Source organism: Phlebotomus papatasi, chromosome 2, assembly GCF_024763615.1.
Source record: "Phlebotomus papatasi isolate M1 chromosome 2, Ppap_2.1, whole genome shotgun sequence".
NCBI lineage: Eukaryota > Metazoa > Arthropoda > Insecta > Diptera > Psychodidae > Phlebotomus > Phlebotomus papatasi.
Window position 1 is genome coordinate 20,899,773 of NC_077223.1, and position 21,384 is coordinate 20,921,156.

The following is a 21,384-nucleotide window of genomic DNA, read 5'->3' on the forward strand; positions in this document are numbered from 1 at the left end:
CCACGACACGTTTCGTTTCACAACAGCGATTTCCTCGGGAAAATGGTCTTGGGTAAAATTCTGTATTTGTGTGTGTGTGTCTCTCTCTTTCTATATCATACGGAAAATAGGAAGGTGTTGCCTCAACCAATTTGGTTAGACACCTTCACAAATTGCATCCCTATGATTCCTCAAAATATTCTCACAATGATTCTATAACACGGGATTACAGAGGACACTTGAAAGTATTCTTCAAAGAGTGTTTTGTATACTTGATTTTCACTTCTATAAGTACATGGGGAGTGTGAATGGAAATTTTATTGAGGAGCAAAAGCTCATTTTCAACAACAAAGGAAACTTTTCCTGGGGATTCACATTGCAAATACTTTTATACTGTCCTAACATCAATGTGAATATGACTTTTGTCTAACAAATTCAGTAGAGTCCTTCAATAGATATTCTGCTACATTCATAAGTATTTCAAAAGCTTTTTAGAGTGGTATTAAAAGTCATAAATTCCATATTTTAACATAAACAATTCTAAATTGCATTTACTTGGAAGAAATCAAAATAGAAACAAACTTTTTCTGCCTGTTTGTTCAAAGTCTGTAAAAATATGTCGCAATTTTAGCAAGAACAGCATAAACTTTTTCTTTTAGATCAAAAGTAGTGGCAAAGCGTTCCAGGCTTTGCAAAATGCTCGAACTCGTGACTTAGATGCTATCTCTCAAAAGTACCTGAATCTCTCAAAAGATAGCTTAGGAGTAATACAATTCATCTTCTAATCAAACTTACTTATCGGTTATGAATCGGTTTATTACCTGTTCATAACCGATTGGAGCTGGTTTTATCTTGTCAAAAATTCCAAGACCTTTCCAACGAGTTCAAACATGACCCCATTCGGTTAAGAAATACCCTCTGTAGAAGAACCTTTTTAACCTTTCACTTTGAAAAACCTGTATACGAGGAATGATTGAACGGTGTTTTCGTATATAAACGAAATGTCCGCCTGGCCGATTTTTAAAACATATTCAAAAAAATGAAAGCCAAGAATAAGCCTAGATCAGCTTATAGAGGTGCGATTCCTTAATTGCAAGTTTGGATTGTGGCAAACTCGAACGATATTTATACATTAATAATGCAAATTTCGTTTAATAATTCTTAAAGTGTATGAAACATATTATCGTTATTAATGGGGAAAATTGGATGAGAAATGCATAGAAGTGTCTAAAAATCTTTAAAGTCGATTATTTCGGAAATTATGAGAGATAGAGACCTCAAACTTTACATCCATTTAGAGCCTCTTTAAGACTCTTGATATGTGCAAAATTTCTCTTGAAAATGAGGAAAATTGGATGAGAAATGCGTAAAATTGTCTGAAAGTCTTTAAAGTCGATTATTTCGGAAACTATGAGAGAAAGAGGCCTCAAACTTTACATCCGTTTAGGACCTCTGTCAGCGACTCGTGAGAATCCGCGAAAAAATTCACGCCCCGCGAAAATCCCCGAAAAAAATTAGGAACCCGCGATAATCCGCGAAAATACGCGGCCCGCGAAAAAAATCGCGCTCCGCTAAAATTCGCGAAAAAAATCGTGCCCCGCGAAATTCCGAGAAAACTTCGGGTCCCGCGAAGATCCGCGAAAAATTCGCGCCCCGCGAAAGTGCGTGAAAAAATACGCGTCTCGCGAAGATCCGCGAAAAATTCGCACCCCGCGAAAATCCGCGAAAGAATTCGCGTCTCGCGAAGATCCGCGAAAAATTCGGGCCCCGCAAAAATCCGCGAAAAATTCGCGCCCTGCGAAAATCCGCGACGAAATTCGCGTCTCGCTAAGATCCATGAATAAAATCGCGGATCGCGAATTGTACATATCACCTTACAAATCTTCGAATATAGGCTCGCTATGTAGAGAGAGAGAGAAAGGGACAGTGAGAGAGTGCTGTACACTGAGAGAAATCCGAAAAAGTTAAAATAACATTCCCAGAAATGTTAATTTTACCCTGCAGTATTGATCTAAAATCGATGTAAATATTACCCTTTTTAGGTGTATTGGGGGTTAAAATTAAGAACTAATAAAAACACTGAGAGAAATCCGAAAAAGTTAAAATAACATTCCGGAAATGTTAATTATTATTTATGCATTATTTATCTGAAATCGGTGTAAATATTACCTTTTTTAGGTGTATTAGGGGTAAAAGGTACACTTTTTTCATGTTGATTTTACTCTCAAAAGGTGTAAAATTTACATTAAAAAATGTTGATATATTTTTACACCTAAAAAGTGTTAAATTTATGAGGAAAAAATGTTAATCGCACCCTCTTTTTTTCTCAGTGAAGCAATAAAAAAGTTACCCTTTTTCATGTGAATTTAGCCTTAAAAAGGTGTAAAATTAACATTAAGAAATGTTGATATATTTTTACATCTAAAAAGTGTTAAAGTTATGAGGAAAAAAAGTTAATCGCACCCTCTTTTTTTTCTCAGTGTATATATGGAAAAGCTTGTCCGACGCCGCTTCTCCCGCTTTTTTTTTGGCCTGACGCTATTAGCAAATATTCTTAAAATTGGAATCTTTAAAGTGAAATATCTCGAGAATCGTTAGAAAAAATTCACGCCCCGCGAAAATCCCCGAAAAAAATTAGGAACCCGCGATAATCCGCGAAAATACGCGGCCCGCGAAAAAAATCGCGCTCCGCTAAAATTCGCGAAAAAAATCGTGCCCCGCGAAATTCCGAGAAAACTTCGGGTCCCGCGAAGATCCGCGAAAAATTCGCGCCCCGCGAAAGTGCGTGAAAAAATACGCGTCTCGCGAAGATCCGCGAAAAATTCGCACCCCGCGAAAATCCGCGAAAGAATTCGCGTCTCGCGAAGATCCGCGAAAAATTCGGGCCCCGCAAAAATCCGCGAAAAATTCGCGCCCTGCGAAAATCCGCGACGAAATTCGCGTCTCGCTAAGATCCATGAATAAAATCGCGGATCGCGAATTGTACATATCACCTTACAAATCTTCGAATATAGGCTCGCTATGTAGAGAGAGAGAGAAAGGGACAGTGAGAGAGTGCTGTACACTGAGAGAAATCCGAAAAAGTTAAAATAACATTCCCAGAAATGTTAATTTTACCCTGCAGTATTGATCTAAAATCGATGTAAATATTACCCTTTTTAGGTGTATTGGGGGTTAAAATTAAGAACTAATAAAAACACTGAGAGAAATCCGAAAAAGTTAAAATAACATTCCGGAAATGTTAATTATTATTTATGCATTATTTATCTGAAATCGGTGTAAATATTACCTTTTTTAGGTGTATTAGGGGTAAAAGGTACACTTTTTTCATGTTGATTTTACTCTCAAAAGGTGTAAAATTTACATTAAAAAATGTTGATATATTTTTACACCTAAAAAGTGTTAAATTTATGAGGAAAAAATGTTAATCGCACCCTCTTTTTTTCTCAGTGAAGCAATAAAAAAGTTACCCTTTTTCATGTGAATTTAGCCTTAAAAAGGTGTAAAATTAACATTAAGAAATGTTGATATATTTTTACATCTAAAAAGTGTTAAAGTTATGAGGAAAAAAAGTTAATCGCACCCTCTTTTTTTTCTCAGTGTATATATGGAAAAGCTTGTCCGACGCCGCTTCTCCCGCTTTTTTTTTGGCCTGACGCTATTAGCAAATATTCTTAAAATTGGAATCTTTAAAGTGAAATATCTCGAGAACCGTTAGAAGAATGTCTTAGTTTTTTTTTAATTGGTCTAAATTTTCTGGGCTACAACATATACATAAAATTTTCAAAATGGCATGCTTAGATTTCGAGATAAACTACAAAACGTGATTTTTAACGTTTAGAACCGGTTTTTCAAAAAACTAATAGCACAGAAATCGTCGTACGCGCGAGTAGATATATTTAAAAAAAAAATGATGAAGGATATCTCTTTCCAAACCAGAGATATTGCGTACTACGGACGGCTGGACGGCCGGCCGGACGGCAGCCGGACCCAAAATTGCCGGCTTATGATTTCGGCATCAGGGATGTTCAAAACATATACCCTGTGTATTTCAGCTCGATCGGAGCACTTTGAAAAATCCGAAGATTACAATAGATGTGATTAGAAGGAATCACACCTAATTCCTGCCTCCAACCAAGCTTGAACTGGGGGCCTTTCGCTATCTAAGCGACTGCTGTACCAACTGAGCTATGGGGGCACTGGCTCTGATTGTCTTTGCCACTGATCTCAACCAATTGCCATGTGCACTTCAACTCGTTTTCGACTCACTACGAGCCTTGAGAAACGTTATCATACGTATAATTGAACCAAAAGCTCATGTTTTCCATGGAGAATTATGCCTAGCGCACAATAACATTTGTTTTGCAAACATGTTTTTGACATTTCTATGGGAGTGAGTGAGACCTAGATCTAGTCATCTTGCTCACTCTCATAGGAAATTTTGAAAACATATTTACAAACAAAAGTTATTGTGCGTTGGGCATTAATTTATAAAATTGAATAGCACATTCACAACTATCCTTACGTCACAGGCAAATTCATTCTCTTTCCTGATTTAAATTTTGAGTGACAAATTCTTTTCTCAAATAGTTTCACTATGGAAATAAATTGTGTTTGAAATGGTTTATTGATGATAAGTTGATAAGAATTCAAATTGAGTGACCGATAAATACGCACCTGCTAAATAGGTTATTTTCTTTTTACAATAATATATTAATTTTTAAGGAATTATAATTATAAAAAAAATGAACATTCTATCTCCAATATATCGCTCCTTGGAAATTACAAGGGGCCAACTCACTTTTTGGCGATTTTGAGGTTTTAATGCACTCAGACAGAGTATTTAATAAAATTTAAGATGATATGAGTCAATAAATTTCGTTCTTAGAAAAGTTTTTCAAAATTTTACTCTTTATGATTGCTTGCGCGGTTTTGTTTGAAGTCAAGGGGCACAAAATAGATTTATTTATTTAATCATTTAGAATGACAAAGAGCTAACTTATAAAAAAACATATTTTGGAAAGTAAAAATATGTATGTTTCGATGTTTATAATAATGCTCATGCAAATAGAAAAGAATTAAATTGTCTTTATTAACATACTTAATTGAGATAATTATTTATACAAAGTTGAATCTTTCATGCTGTCTCCTAAAAAATGGCTCAGATTGAGTTGGCCCCTTGTAATTTCCAAGGAGCGATATATTTCTGAATGATGGGTTAGTATCTTGTACGAGTTCAAGAACTATAGAGAAAAACGTGTGTTTGATATTGAATAGACATGTGTCAAATCCTTTACACCTGTAAAAAATTACTAGATCGAAATATTGAATAGCAACACTGGAGAATGAGAAAAACTTAAAAAGTTTTCAAGTCCCCCTGTCAAATCAACAGCATTTCTTGTGGGACTTTTTGCAATTGGTGAAAGCATATTTTCTGCAATATGTGTCACAGAATTAATGTTTTCCGCTGTCTCTATTTTTTTGTTTTCTTCTCACAGATATATTCTTTCCAAAGTCGAAGGTATTAGGAAGGCAAGAAAACAAGTTTTTTAAAATATTGTTCAAAACTTTCTTCTACATTCCCCATTTTCCTGCATTATTTTTCTCTGCAGTTGAGAACGAAAAGTGGGTAGAAAAAAAAGAAGTTATGGAAGTTTTCCTGTTTGCGGAAATTATTGAATGTTTATGATACAGAAAAGGGAGAAAGAGCGAGAGACAGGGATGGTGGGCTTAAATTTTCACTGATGAAGCACAACGTGTTCACGCATTTAATGACTCCGTGAAAATTTTATTCTGGCCTGCGGAGGCAGAGCCAGAACATTTTGTGGGGTATTAGAAAGTTTAATGAGAATTGCGAGGATTAGAATTCATGTGAGTGACTTTCTCGACGGGTAAGCATAAGTTGAATACTGACTCTTCAACAATGAATAGAAAATAATCCGCACTTCTCAAGTGGGAGAACATCATTTCTCCCGAAGACTTGGGATATTTTACAATTTTCCAAGCATCCATTATTGTGATAATATGACACTTAAATTCACCCTCTCTAACGCAAAAAAGAAAAATAGAGCTAAGCCTGGATAAGCTTAAGGTAGCTAAGATTATTTTCAGGAAGCATAGGATAAAATTAGGTCGACGCGCTTTTTGTCATCAAAATTCAAGTCACAATCGAATTTACAGTCATTATAAGCACTCCGAAGTGGCCTGTAAATAATCTCAGCCACCACAAGCTTATCTGGGATTATCATTGTTTTGTTTACTTCAAAAAGAATAATGACATTAAGATTTTTCGCATGAATTTTTTGGGAAAAATAAAAATTCGAGCTTTTTACAGAATTTTTGTCCATTTTATCTCATGTGAAATGTTGAGTGATTCAAAATTGATTAATCTAAGTCATGGTTCACTTCAAAATTTATTCAATTACACATGGAACATATTCGACACAGAGTTGAACATAAGAAAAAGATTTTCGGTAAATTGTTGGTAACGATCTACATTAATCTTGTCCGGTATTCCAAAACCTTTCCAACAAACCCAAACTTACTTTAATCGGTTGAGAAATATACTTTATAGAGTTGTTTAAACCTTTGATACTGAAAAAACGTTAGAGGTGGTAATTAACCCTTTAACGACGAGACAGTTTTCGCGGACCGAAAATCAGCAATAAAAATGAAACCGATTTACAAAATCAGTTAAAGGTTTTACACCTAGCATTCAGAATATCCAACAGAGTCTGATTCGGTGTATTTTTTATATCTATGAGCGATATGAACAAAAATAGCCCAAAAATTTAAGTAATTTTTCTGACAATACCAATGAATGATAATTTTCACTTTAATGAAAAATATTATGTTTGAGTATTGTAGTTTCTTTTTCCAAAACGGTTTTGCATAAAAAAAATTGGAAGTATAAAAAATAACTAAAATTAATTTTCATTATGCCAATTAAAAATTTGTCATTTTTAAGCTTAAAAATTAACTAATATAACAAATAGCTGGAGACTTGCAAAAAATATCCTAGATTCCTTCAACCTTCTACTTTGCAATTACGTACAAACATAAGAAAAAATAACTTTAGGTAGTCAGGAAAAATTATTTTCTTTATTAAAGGTTACTAAACTACTATTAAAGGTTAAAGGTTATTAAAGGGTTAAAGGTCACTACTATAGTGTACGAAATATGCTGCTAGACAACCTGAAAAGTACATAATAAAATAAAAAGATTGTACAAGGCTTTTTCGGGATATTTTTTTTTAATGCTAATATTATTTTATTAAATTTAGAAGAGGATTAACAAATCATCGGAATAATCAGGGGTATGACATTTCCTATGTTTCCCATATGTTTCTAGCGCGCCGAAAAAACTTTTGAGTTTATTATCTGTTTTCTGTCATTGTAGAATGAATTAGCAAAGAATTCTAATACAAAATAAAAGCCAATTTAATAACAAAGAGGCAACCGAAAACCCCAAATTGGCAATCTACGTAATTTTGAAGATATCTCGTGAAATGTGTACGAAAACAGGAAAAAAATTACATTAAACTGGTCGCATTTTTCAGAGCTAATGTCACCCCTCTGGGAATAATCCAGAGTAGAGCTATGAACTTTCACTCTTATTTGATTCATTTAAATCTGTAATGATGCTTTTTTTATATTAAACATATTATTATCATCTACAATGTAGCCAAATTCAATTAAAATGCATATTATAGTTTTCGAAATATTCGAAATAAAATTTTCAAAAATCAAATTTTCGATATTTTCAGGCTTAGCGATATACTTAGGAAACGCTAATTAATCAAAAAATGATTATGATGATCAAATTTATGATTATGATAATCAAATTTTGACTATTAAAACTAATTTCAGGATTCATTCTATTGTTATTTGATCAGTGCATTGATTTCAATGTTTTTAGATAATGTTATCCCTAATGTTTCTCGCAAACCTTTTCAATATTGTGAATTTTAGTTTGGCCTCAGTGAAATTCGGTTGTCAGTAGATGAAGATTAATTTCAATCTGTCAAACTTTGATTCTCAGAAATTCGTTCAAAAAAACGATGAGCTTCAGTTTTCCTTTTCCTCCACAAAATCGGTTATCTATTTATTAAAGAGCAGGAGTTTTCTTAAAAATTTTCTTTACTTTAAGGGAAGTGGGGCACCTTTGAATGTGTGGCAGCTTCTTTTACTTATTTTAAAATAATATTGATCCTTATGATATAGTTTAACTGCACAAACAGGTTGAGAAACTAAATTACATTATGATATTGCTCAGTTTCATTTAAACATAGGAGAAAAATCCCAATTTCTAAGACGTCCTACACTCAAAGGTACCCCACTTCCCCCTATGAGTGTGTTGAGTTGACAATTCTTTGAGTTTTTTTGTTTCATAGTTATCAAAGCACGATTCATCGATCAGGTTTGCCATTTAACATCTGCCAGATTTTACAGATGATAATTTTTAACAAAAAAAAGAACAATTTTTATTTAAATTTGAGAAAAAAGAAACAAATAGGGCAAATGTTCTAATTCAAAACAATTTCCAGACCCTTTAACTTTGACAGAAGATTCAACATATCGTCGGTTGCCTCAGCAACTGTGCTAACTGCATTTGCTTAGTGTCAGCATTCGTTCTAAGCAACGCATCGCTGCGCGGCGTTTGCAATGAATACAGACACAAAGCAGATGCAGTTAGCACAGTTGCTGAGGCAACTGACGATATTAAGTTGATATTTTTTTTCTAAAGAGAAAAAATTTTCTTCTTGATTCTTGTAAAATATTACAATTTAGTGAAAATTCTTTAGATATAATTTGAAAACTTCTTAAATACAAGAAAAATACGCGAGTGTAAAATGCTTCTATTGGAAACAAATTAATCCAAATGGAGACAAGGGAAAGTTTCTAATTGGAGACAAACAGTGTAAGTGAAACCGCGACGAAAGGCTTCCAAAACCTTGTTGAGTTGCTCTTGACTGCAGGATTTGTTCTTATTCCTGGTCTTTTCTCCTTTCACATCTAAAACAATAAGAAAATCTCTTTAAAAAAAAAATCATATTTCCGGGGTTTCCTATTGAAGCATTTGCAGACACTTCAGAAAAACCCTTTTTGTTCACGAAATAGGTAATTATTTTATTTGAAAACTTCACGTACCGTTAACAATAAAGATTAGCACTTAATTTAACAAAAAATTAGCCACAAATGAGACATAAATGTTAAACAAAAAACGAATAAACAACAGTCACCTTATTGTGTTTTTCATTGGAAAACATGGTCGATCGATGAAAAATTCGATGGTGAAAAGGTTCACTTTTAATTTTTCTGAGAAATTAACAAATTAAAATTTGTGAATATGAATGGATTTTCGCTTTATTTTGAGAAAAATTAACTAAATAATGAAACTGTGGTATAGAAAATATATAAATATAGTAATTTAGTGCTGTATTTATCGTGAAAACACTGACGTTTCCATTTAGAGTAGCGAAAAATTTCCATTTGGACCAGATTTTGAATTAGCTTAATTTACCCTATATTTCGTAACAAAACCGTGAAAAAAATAATTTGAACATATAAATGTCTTTTGTAGGCACAAATTTATTCAAAAAAAAATTGTTCCAATATTTTGGTCAGTCTTCACAAGTTTTTACCATGTAGCAGGTCTTACACGAGTCCTGTCTGGGCCGTCCAGTAATCCGCCACCTACTAACCCCCCCCCCCCCCCACCGAAATAGCGTGAGCAAAGCTCCAGGATGATAGTTCTAATATAACCTTAAATTTTAAAATAATCTCTTTACCAAATGAAAGACTCAAGTCCGATAACCTAACATTTTTCGAATGAAATTGTCGGCTAAATAAGATAATTAGATCCATTTACAATTTTGACATTTCCGGAGAAAGAGATGAACAGGCAGATTCCCAGAAAATCATTTATACTATATATCATATTCGTGATCTATGAGTTTGAGAATATCTTATTACCAAGTTTTAGCCCGATTGAACGAGATCAGGTTTCACCTTGAATCACAGAAGTTGTGATTTAAAAAAAAATCCTAGCTAAAAGGCAATTTCTTTTGCAGTGTCTTGCGTTGTGGATCCTGCACGTGACATTGAGACCCTCAATGAGGATTTGGAATCGGACGTGGTGCCAGATTATGCAAATCGCGATGATGATCACATGACGAGCCTCTCAGCTCTCAATCCACTCGACAGTGGAAGTGAAGATTATCGATTTAGTACAGGTAAGTTCAATAATTCCCATTTTAAATGTGACTATATTTTTTTTCTAATTGAATTACTCCTCTACACTCTTTTTCTCGCCCCTATTTTTATGCCTCCTCTTTGTGATGAACTTCCATAAAATGTAGTGCCTTTAACCATTAATCCAAAAGGTAAATCTTTTGATCAAATAATTGTCGTCTATAATAATGTGATAATCGAATTTCAATAGAATATTTTTCATTTTGTATGAAATTTCGCAATTCTAATGTTAGAAACTCAATTCCTATTATCTACTTCAATAGCACAAAGTGTGTAAAGCATAAATTTGACATTGATATTGTTTTTGTTGCTGAGAGCTTAGTTCATGTTTCACTAGCAAAATTATTTCAATATATTTGCAAGAGTTTTGATATCAGCAAAAAGTTTTGTTGATCTTTTTTTTTATTGGAAATTTAGCTCGTGATGATATGCAAAAGTTTACTTTTAGTTTTGCTATTTTTTTTGTAAACTTGGGTTCAAATCCTGGCTACAATTTTTTGATAATTTAAATTTACATAATAATTATTGATTCAAAATCACATGAACCCCATTACATACGATTTTAGAGCTCAAAGAGCTTTGAAATGAGTCTGTTTTTTTTCTGAAAATCGATTATGAAATATGCATGCTTATTTTGAATTCACTTCCTTGAAATCGTCCTGCAAGAATGAGTTTCAAAAGCTCAATAGATGATTTTTTTTATACTTGCATCAACTAGTTATAATCATGAATTATGTTAATTAAACAAACTTATTCTCTGTGTCAACAAAATTTTAATTATGATTCATGAATATTTTATTTTTTCCAAGAATTTTTATTAAATCCATGTTAAGCATAGTAGTTCAAATAATATTTCAATGATGAATTATTTATGTCTCTCCTGTATTATATAAAACAGTTTTTTTTTAAACCTAGATAAAATCCCACGTGTAAAAAAATGACATTAAATATTTCTGGAATATGTACTTTTGTATTCGCATCCTCTTGAGAGGGAGAAACTTTTCTGCTGTGAGAGCATTTGAAATTCTTGCTGCTTCGGTGCAAAACTCCATTGAGAGACCATTAGGAAAATCACTTGGTAATATAGTAAGTTGAAGCGATGGGAAATATGAGGAAAATTGTGCAAATATTGTCCCATTCAGAAAATAATTAATTAATTTTTCTGACTCTTGGGGGAAATTGAAAATTGTCTCAATTGCAGAAACTAATTGATAACTTAGTAAGAAATTAAAAGAAAAATAGAATGGATAGTTTTTTTTTAATACTTCCAATTGAGTTTCTCAAGGGATAATGAGTAACTGAAATCTAGTGGCAATTTTTAAGATATGATTCTTAATCTTCTCAATAATCACATAATCTTGTAATCAATGAAAATTTTATGTTTTCTAACGGCGTTATCACACTTGCACATTAAAATTTTAATGTGATTCACATTAATTGTCGCTTGTGAGCGTCCAAATATGTTATTTGTGTCTTTGAGTCACTTAATATTTGGGGTTTTCTATTTATTGATAAAGAAGTGGACTTGGCCTGCAAAAATAAGTTTAAATTTACCTAAAGAATAAATATTTTTCACATTAAAAAATTAAAGAGAAAATCGCATTAATTTTTCACATTAATGCTATAAATCAATTTATATCAAATTTTGCGGGCCAAGCCTACCTTTTTATCAACAAATAGATCAAATTTTGAATATAAAATGATTCAAACACACAAATTACACATTTTGGCCTCTCACCAGCGACAATTAATGTGAATCATATTAAAATTTTAATGTGCAAGTGTGATAACACAGTAATGAAGTAGCAAGTTTTTAAATTTTTTTATGGAGCTGATTGATTTATTAAAAAGATGTCAAAGCGTCCCAGTTTCTCGGAATGCTCGAACTCACGAGATAAAGCTCTCCGTGAATTAATTCATTAATGATCATTTTCTAGAATGTTCTAACATGAATCACAAGCATACGGACAAACAAAAAAGTGTAAATATGAGAAAGATAAGTCATTTACGGATATTTAAGTGATTTCAGAATTATCCCAAAAAATCCAAATTTAACCAAATCAGTTGAGAAGTAGACCTTTTAGTCTGGTCAACGTTTGTCCTTCAAAATTTCAAAATGACGAGTTTTTTAGATCAAAAGTATATTTGGACGAAATGTATATATTGTTATACGAATACGAAAAACGAATTACGAAAAAAAATTTCGAATTACGAAAAATGGCAACTCTGGGAAGAGTTGCCGTTTTTCTAAGAGTGACTCCACTTTCCGACGAATTCCGGTTCCTTTCTACTAAAGTTTTCCTAACGTCGGTTTTCTCGCAATGAAAAGAAAAACGTGTGGTATTGGTGATCACCGAAAACTAGAACTTGATATCATTTACCGTTTAAGCTCCAAACCGACATGTTGAAAAAGAAAGTCAATCATCAATCATATGAGTTCGAAAATGCAATTCATTGAATTTTTAATGAAATCCCTTTACTTGATTATTTTGTGAAAATACAGTACGTCTTGTTTGAATTGTTTAACAAAATACATTGTCATTTGAATTGCCAGAAATCTCAAATATGTGACTTCTGACAATGCCACTTGAGCTGAAATGGCAATGTCACGGCTACAAAATTGCATTTTCGAAAAAGCTCTCCTAAGATTCGAACACAATTTGTCATATGACATTGCCAGAGCGTTACAGAATTCCCCTCTTGTAGGGGAATTCTGTAATTTTCGTGGCATTGTCACGAGTGAGTTCGAAAAATGACAATATCAATCGAGCTCTTTTATGTCATATCATATGAATTCGAAAATGCATTCATTGATTTTTTAATGAAATTCCTTTACTTGATGATTTTACGAAAATAAAGTACCTCCAAAACATATCCAAAAAACAAAAGTAATCGTATAGGAGCCGTTTTCGAAATAAACATGGTCAAGTGAAGGGTTACAAGTTTACGGGCAGAAAAAATATTATTTAAAAAAATATAGGTAATTTCCTGGTGCTTTACCGATTCATTACCACTTGACCCATTCTGTGCCCATTTCCGAAAGTAATGCATATTTGAAACTACCCCATCCTCCCCTACAGATGAATAACTCTGGCAATGAATGCACTATGGATGATAAAGCTTAATTTTCACTTTTTTTCTTAATTTTCTTTAATTTAAAAACAGAAAATCAGGTAGAGTTGTATCCCTCTGGTTATTATAGAGAATCTCATCTACTGGGAGTTATTCTAGGACTGAGTCCATAATTTACTTTTCCATCATGATTTCCCGTCCATTCAAATAAACTTTCCTGCTGAGAGTTGGACAGAAAATTTAATTAGTCTCCTGAATTTCTCCCAATTTCTCGTGTTTTTCGGTAGGATATTTGCCAACGAATATTGGCAAATGTGAATGAAAGTGGAACGCGAAAACTCATTTTTCCATTGAATATTCGTCGCTTTTATTTGCTGTCCAGTCGGCAACTGAGGTTTTCCCGGTTTTAACTCTCTCTCTTTCTCTTTCCTTTTACGCTAAAATACAAATAACAGAAGCACCTATATTCCATCCACTGTATTTTCATCTCAGTGAATAAATTAAATGTTGATCAAAAACTGGTGAAATGGGAGGTAGGAAGAATGATGAGCACAACTTCAGCTTAAATATTAAATCATCAGCTGAGCATTTTGCACAGACACAAGAATAAGATAAATACAAGAGATATTTTCGTGAATAATTGTCCTTTCAATGCTGAGGAGGATTTATAAACTTGGCCATCCTACACAGAGATAGACACGAAAGTCTCACAAAAGATTGTTTCCTTGTTGAGGGAAAAAGGTGTGAGATGAATCAAATCAAACATCCTACGCAAGTATATCAACAAACACCACGGGAAGTATAACACTAGTGGACAAAATTTAACGATATTGCTGGAATGGGTTTGAATGTGGTAAAATGTGAATATTTAATGGAACCTATTAATGAAAATGGCTCCAATTTCTGAAACATGTATTTTGTATATTCCTCTGTTAATACTAAAATCGATATTGCGGCTAAACTAATTATCCGTTTTGAACAAATTTAGATATTTTGGAAAGGTATTGGAATTGTCTATAATTTCTCTAAGCATTTCAAGTTGTATAAGATGCCTTCGAATAGGTTATTCAAGTTTTTGTTTTAAGAAAAAAAAAGATTGCAAGGAGGTTAGAATTGACGCTAAGACGGCGATGGTCGCATGAGGGCGGCTGGCATCTAAATAGAGATGACAATAAAGTTCAATTCAAAATTCAAATTCAAAATAAAATACTTAACAACATAAAAATAACTAATAAAAAAGGAATGTTTTTTTGTTTTTGAGACATTAATCAGCCTTTATACGTCCCGTGAAAGGTTCTCCAATTAAACATATAATTTCAAAACCAATAATTATTTTTAAGGTCTCCTTATGACTTCAATGCTCTCGGTCCAATTTTACTACACTGCAAAAGTATGTTTCTGAAAATTCTGTACAACATCCTTCATTGGCTTTATTTTTTTCAATCGAAGCTGTTGCTCACAGAAGAATTTCTTCACGTATCTGAGCAGGTCAAGGAGTGACTCATATTGAGAAACTCTTGTCAGTTGCCCCAGAAACGTTTCGAGATAGTCCAAGAAATGCAAAATCAAATCGCGAAACGCGATGAACTCAAAAATTTCATCACGAAACTCGTTAAACTCAAATATTATATCACGAAACCCAAGAAACTTCATCATGATATCATCGACTTTCATCACGACACCCGATTTTTAATAATAATATTAATAACAAACTCAAAAATTACATCTCGAAACATGTGAAACCAAAAAACTGCATAGTAAAACACGAGAAATCTAAAAGTTTCATCACAAAACTCTTTGCGAAACACAAAAAACCAAATAAATGTATTTCAATTCTTTAAATTTCAATATTTTCAAAACGTCTTTGTAAAAGCAGTAGTTTTTGGCTTTATGAAAATGATTGTTTTTACTTTGAAATCCAGGCTTTTTATTATAATTTTTTGGGTTCAATTAATCCAAAAGATCACATTAAATTCATATTCAAAGTTCATGTTTCATCTTTTTAAAGATAAATCAATTTACGAGCATCCTAGATATTAAGACCAAAACCCCGTTTTGTTCACCAATATTTGATGTATATTTGATGCTTTATTTGCTTTAGAACAGATTATTCAGCTTCAGATCAATGAAATCTTTTTTGTTTCAATTTTGAATGATGGTAATAAATTCGAGGTTTATCCATATACAAAGCTACTCATAAAATCGGTTTCATTAAATCTAAAACGTTCCAAATGCAACTGAGAAATCTGCCGTTTTTAACAGCACGTTTTTTTTATTGATATAATAATTATTTATGCAAAATGCATCGTATCCATTGATTTTAGTCGCCTATGCTATAAGCAATTTGGTGCATAATTACACTTGGATCTGCATAAACAATAACATGGACTTTCAAAATTTTGGTGTTGATGCATTATTTGGACTTACACTACAGGGATCTCTCTTTCAAGTCTTGAAGAGCACCTTAAAGTTTAAGTTAACAATTGCAAATAATTGATTTGGAAGGAGGAAATGTCAATAATCCAATTATACTGTATGGAAATGAATTTCCATTGCTCCTATTGCATTTAAATCTTATTTAGCAAAGGACTTAATCACTGTCAGTCGCGATGTCAGCCAGTAAAAGCACAATATTTTACTATTATTGCTTTTACTATAATAGTAATAATAATAATGCTGGTACAATATTCCATGAAAGAACTAGGCCGTCCCACAAGGGGATTTCTAGACATGCATTATTATTTTTTTTATACGGAATGAGGTTGTCAATCCCATGCCCGTGGAATCAAGTGCAGTGAAACTCACTGGAAGCAATTCGAACACCTTTAACGCCAGAAATATTCCTAGTGACCTAAAGGGGATTCGAACCCGGGACACTTGCATCATAGAGCGAGTGCTCTACCACTTGACCCATTGAGTGCCCTGTTTTTACTATAATTTATTATAAAGTCACTGATATAGTTTGCTATTATACACAGAAAAAAAATATTTCTCAAAATTGTTCGTAAGTGTTTGTGAATTTCAACTGGGGGACTTACAAAATACTCGTAAATCGTATAATCCACAAACAAGTTCGTAAAAGTTTGTACTTTTTTCACAAACATTGTTCGTAACATGATCGCTTGACGAGCATTTTTATTTTTTTTTTAGAAACATTTGTTTGTAAATGTTCATAAGCACACAGAAAAAATGTTCGTAAAATTTTGTGATTTGTTCGTCAAGTTTTTCCCAGACAAACAAAAATGTACGAACAAATGTTTGTAAAAGAACAAAAAAATGCTCTTCAAGTGATCATATTGTAAGCCCAAATGGGACACACCTAAATAAAAAGGGACAGATAATCCTAACCGGCTTATGTAGGTGAGATTCTTAACGTGAGCTAACTCGGAGTGCATGCAAATTCGATTTGGAGTTGAAGTTGGGAGACGCCATTCAGGTATCTTGAATCAAATTCGTGAAATTATACAAATTTTGTATTTAAACCCAAATATCAAGGATTTGGATGAACTGGCACAAAAGTATTATATGGGTGAAATGTAGACCAGAATGTTCTCTATAATTTTCCCATAGAACATGATCTCATCGATTACTCAGAAGTCAAGATAAGCGAGGTTTTTTGTTTCTTAACTCGTTTTTTTTCATCCAGAGTGCCCCAAGTAGTCATTTGTTGAGCTTCAACTATTTCAAAGAATTGTTGTATTTTGTGGGACTTTCCATTTAAAACCCTATTTTAAGTGTCTTGGCGGAGTAGAGGCAGTCAAATTGGCATCTGAGTGATTTCAAAGCGTTATTATGGGAAAAATCATTTTTTTCACACTTAAACGGCAAAATCGGAGTGATAGCGTAGTCTGAGTGGAAAATGATGTATGGACGAAATGTAGAGACAAATGTGTTCTACAATTGTGTCGAAGTAATCATCAAAATCGGTTCAGCGACAGTCGAGATAATTGAGGTTATGTGATATTGGAATTGGTTTTTCGACTATGGCGCCCCTGGTGTTGGTCCCACGAAGTTCAAATATTCTAGAAAATTGTAGCATTTGGTGAGATCTTTCGTTTAAGCCCTCATTCATCAAAATCGGTCACATAGAACCGGAGATATGATTTTTTGAATTTCGTGAACTTTGACCCCTCATATCTCCGGTTCTATTGAAACCACAGCGCACTTACGCACCAATTTGGAAACGTCCTAGACTGGACTACAACATACTAAAATTTCATTAACTTGCACAAAGGAATTTTTGAGAAAAATGATTTTGAATTTCGATGAATTTTGACGCTATCGCAGCGCCACCTATGGGGACTTTTTGAACTTCCATCTGAAAGTGCTCATCGATACGAAACCAAAAAGGTAAAATTTAGGTCGCTATGTTAATTAGAACCGGAGATAGAGGCCGGTCAATATTCGAACTTTGACCCCTTATAGCTCAGGTCAGGGGTTATGGATCGACTTAAGGTTTTTTTTGTTTGATAGGTATAATCAACGGCTACAACATACTAAAATTTCAGCCCGATTGCATAAGGAATTTTTGAGTTATTTAACTTTTAAGATTTAAAAATTTTCTTTTTAATAATAGCGCCCCTAGCGGTAGTTTTACGAACTTGCGATGTTAGAAGGGGAAGTGGCATTTCCCGAGAGCTTTCCAAAAAGCCCCCATTTTTTAAATTCCAATAATTAGAACCGGAGTTATAGCCATTTTAAGAATTTTTTTTTGGACCCTTATAGCTCGGGTCAGGGGGGTCGGGGGACCTTAAGTTTGGTATTGATGAAAAGCTCTAACGCCCAGCTATAACATTCTAAATTTTGAGCCCGATCGATGCCATAGGGGCGGAGCCATTAAGAAAACAAAAAAAGGGGGGTCTTCAAAATGACGGAAGGAGGGGTGGGGGGTGGGGGGTGGGGGGTCAATGCACCAAGTTGCAATTTTCATACGATATATAACCTTTGCCTAAAACCGCAAGTCGATATCTCTTTTAGTTTAGGAGCTATTAAGCTCCAAAGAGCGGCCGGACGGACGGACGGACGGACGGACGGGAACGGTTTTTAGCCATCCATATATTCGTGATCAGGAAGTGTCAAAACACATTCTGGCAAAGTTTGGGGCCAATCGGAGGACATGAGATTTTGTTAGGATTATAGTAGGTGAGATTGTTAAGAATCTCACCTAATACAAACATAGAGGGAAATTGGAGAACTGAAGGTGCCACCCATTTTTCACTTCATGAGAGTGAACCGTCTACGGCGACTGATGCTCACTCACTGAAAACTGAGGACATTTACCTAACAATAAAAGCCTCAAAGCAAACTTTCAGCACCCATAAGGATGGTAAGGGTTGGGCGTGTCGAAGGAATAAAGGATTAAGATTGGTGGGTTATGGCCGTCGACTGGGTTGACATGTGTCGAATAAGTCACGCGTTCTACAATATTATGAATACAGTTTGTGCAAAGAGTACAAACTTTTACGAACTTTTTAACAAATATTTACGAACAATTTTACTAATTTTTATTCTGCGGGTAAATTTTACAATAGTAAAATTTTCCCACTTTCATTTCTATGCCGAAAAATTGTCCACCAAGTGTAATGTTTCTTTCCTCTTGAACACTCTTTGCTCAATTAAAACTTAATGCGCAAAAACAGCCCTAGCATCACGGAGAATGGTGCGAATAAGATTATTAATTTCTAAAACAATAATTAATTTTGTTCAAAATTGACAAATTTGAGAAATGACAAATATTTTACTGTGTATTTTGCTCTCACTGCAAAATTTATATTGCAAGTACATAAATCTCTTTTGTATTTGCTCTTCTAACAAGTTTTATGTTCAAAGTTAGCAAAAGTTCATCCATTTGGTCAAACAAAATCAATACCAGTAGTCTTCAAATGATTCACTTCACCTTTTCACCCCAGAAGCCCGTTCCCAAATTCAACAATTCGTATCGAAAAGTTCATTTGCAAAATTCAGTGTATCTCGTTTGAGAGCAATTGATGCCCAGCAGATGTTTCCTAGCTTAACTCTTCTCTCCTCCAGGCCTTGTGCAAGAAGATAAATAGAATGAAGAGGGAGTGTAAGTTTGTCATTGATGCAAATCTACAAGCAAAATATTATTCTACAGAACAATTTGGGAAAATTAGAAAGTTTTACAAATATACCTAAAAGATTGAACATTGTCACAAAGTTTTCATTCCATTTCTTCTAATATCTACATTTTCGAAAGTTATAGCGAATTAAATAAAACATTTCATGAAGTGCTACTACTCCTTTGATCATCGCATAATCTTAAAACCGCCGCTAGAGGCGCTGTTATAATAAAATCAATTTTCTAAGTTAAATAGCTTATAGCTCTTAAATTCTGACATGGATCAGGATGAAATTACCTAAACCAAGCTGTAAAGGGATTAAGTTCAATAATTGAGCATTCTAATATCTCCCATTCTAATACTGGTAACATAATTCCGAAGCTCACTAATGGGAGCACAAAAGGACCATCCCCAATTAAATGTTCTCGTAGATAGTCTATTAACAATTTATTTTGAATAACAGAACATTTTTTTCTGATTATTCAGAGAACAGAACAATTTTCTATAGGCAAAAAAGGCTAAAAGTTTATTGGACTGGATAATATTTCCAATACGGAAATAATTCGAATAAAACGAACGATCGAAAATCAACACGCTTAATAATAATAATACTCCTCAAAATTTGTCATTCCCATAGCCCGGGGATAAATTATTTCAACATTTATCGTCTGTGGCTATTTTAGTGACACATTGATTGTGAGGATTTGGGTGCTTTGAGATAGCAGCACTAGCAGCACTTAAACATGAATTTTAGTTTTTTTTTTGTTAATAATAAATATTTCAATTCGCATGTTGGAACAAGCTTGAAATAGTTATTTTTTGCGGGGGGACCTCATGGTCCTGGTAGAAAAGCATAAATCGCTTCTGAGGGTGCTCTAGATACCTTGTTCATCTTGCCCGTTGTGGAAAATTCAGTGCGGCGGTGCTCAGAAGAACAGATGATCATCCACGCCATGTATTTCTTCGGGAATTTGTCATACTTCTTGTTCCGGAACTTGTTAGCCATACTCGTACCCTTGGTGAATTAAATCATTAACCAAGAGCTCATGGAAGTGACTTTTAACGACGGTATCGTTTTTCATCAAAATACATCCTTGCAATTTTTGGAAAAGGTGATCGTTGAGTTTCCGCGACCTTGTGATAGCAGTTTGACGCTGTTTGTCGGACCGACGGGGAACAGCCTGATCATTATAGGTTATCATGCCGTATAATAATAATAATGTTGGCACAACATTCCATGAAGGAACTAGGCCTTCCTACAAAGGGATTTCTAGACATGCATTATTATTTTTTCTTGTACGGGATGAGGTTGTCAGCCTCATGCCCGTGGAATCAAGTGCAGTGGAGCTCAATGGATGCAATCCGAACACTTTTAACGCCAGAAAAAATCCTGGTGACCTAAAGGGGATTCGAACCCGGGACACTTGCATCATAGAGCGAGTGCTCTACCACTTGACCCATTGAGTGCCCTTATCATACCATCCCTCTTCTTAATTTTCTAGTTCAAAGTTCAATGTATTCCCATGCAGCTGAAGTCGAGAGATCCACGCACACTAAACAAGTAGACATTGCCCTTAACGACGCCGTCCTTAGGGCCTTGACAGAACTGAGGATTAGCCGAGAGACGGATTAGCGTAATTGTATTAAAAATAATGGTTTAACTACAGTTCCATCATTTTCCACTAAGGCGTCTCTCGGCTTAAGTCGTGAGTGTGTCTAGGGCATTATAGTAACAGGGTGCCTAAAGGGCACGCCCGTGGACACACTCTATCCCTTAACAGGAAATGTTCCACCACGGTTAAGGAGGCAATATCATCTCCAGCAGAGAGATGTCTAAGGTTCTCTCTGAACCCAAAGCATTTTCTCCATGGTCACAAAAAACCAAGAGCAAGGCCAAAGTCTCGTAAACGCTTCTTCCACTCTGTTAAACCACTTGACATATCTCCAGAAGATTCCAGACTCAATCTGAGAAAGGAAATCTTTCCGTCAATATCAGATTT

General features: G+C 34.1%; 1 protein-coding gene across 1 annotated transcript in view; it reads left to right on the forward strand.

The window, feature by feature from the left end:
- Positions 1 to 21,384, forward strand: part of LOC129803081 (fat-like cadherin-related tumor suppressor homolog) — a 336,090-nt gene that overhangs the window by 298,180 nt on the left and 16,526 nt on the right. The window contains exon 17 of the mRNA XM_055849423.1: positions 10,052 to 10,213. Coding sequence (XP_055705398.1) covers positions 10,052 to 10,213 — 162 coding nt within the window. The remainder of the gene's footprint in view (positions 1 to 10,051; positions 10,214 to 21,384) is intronic.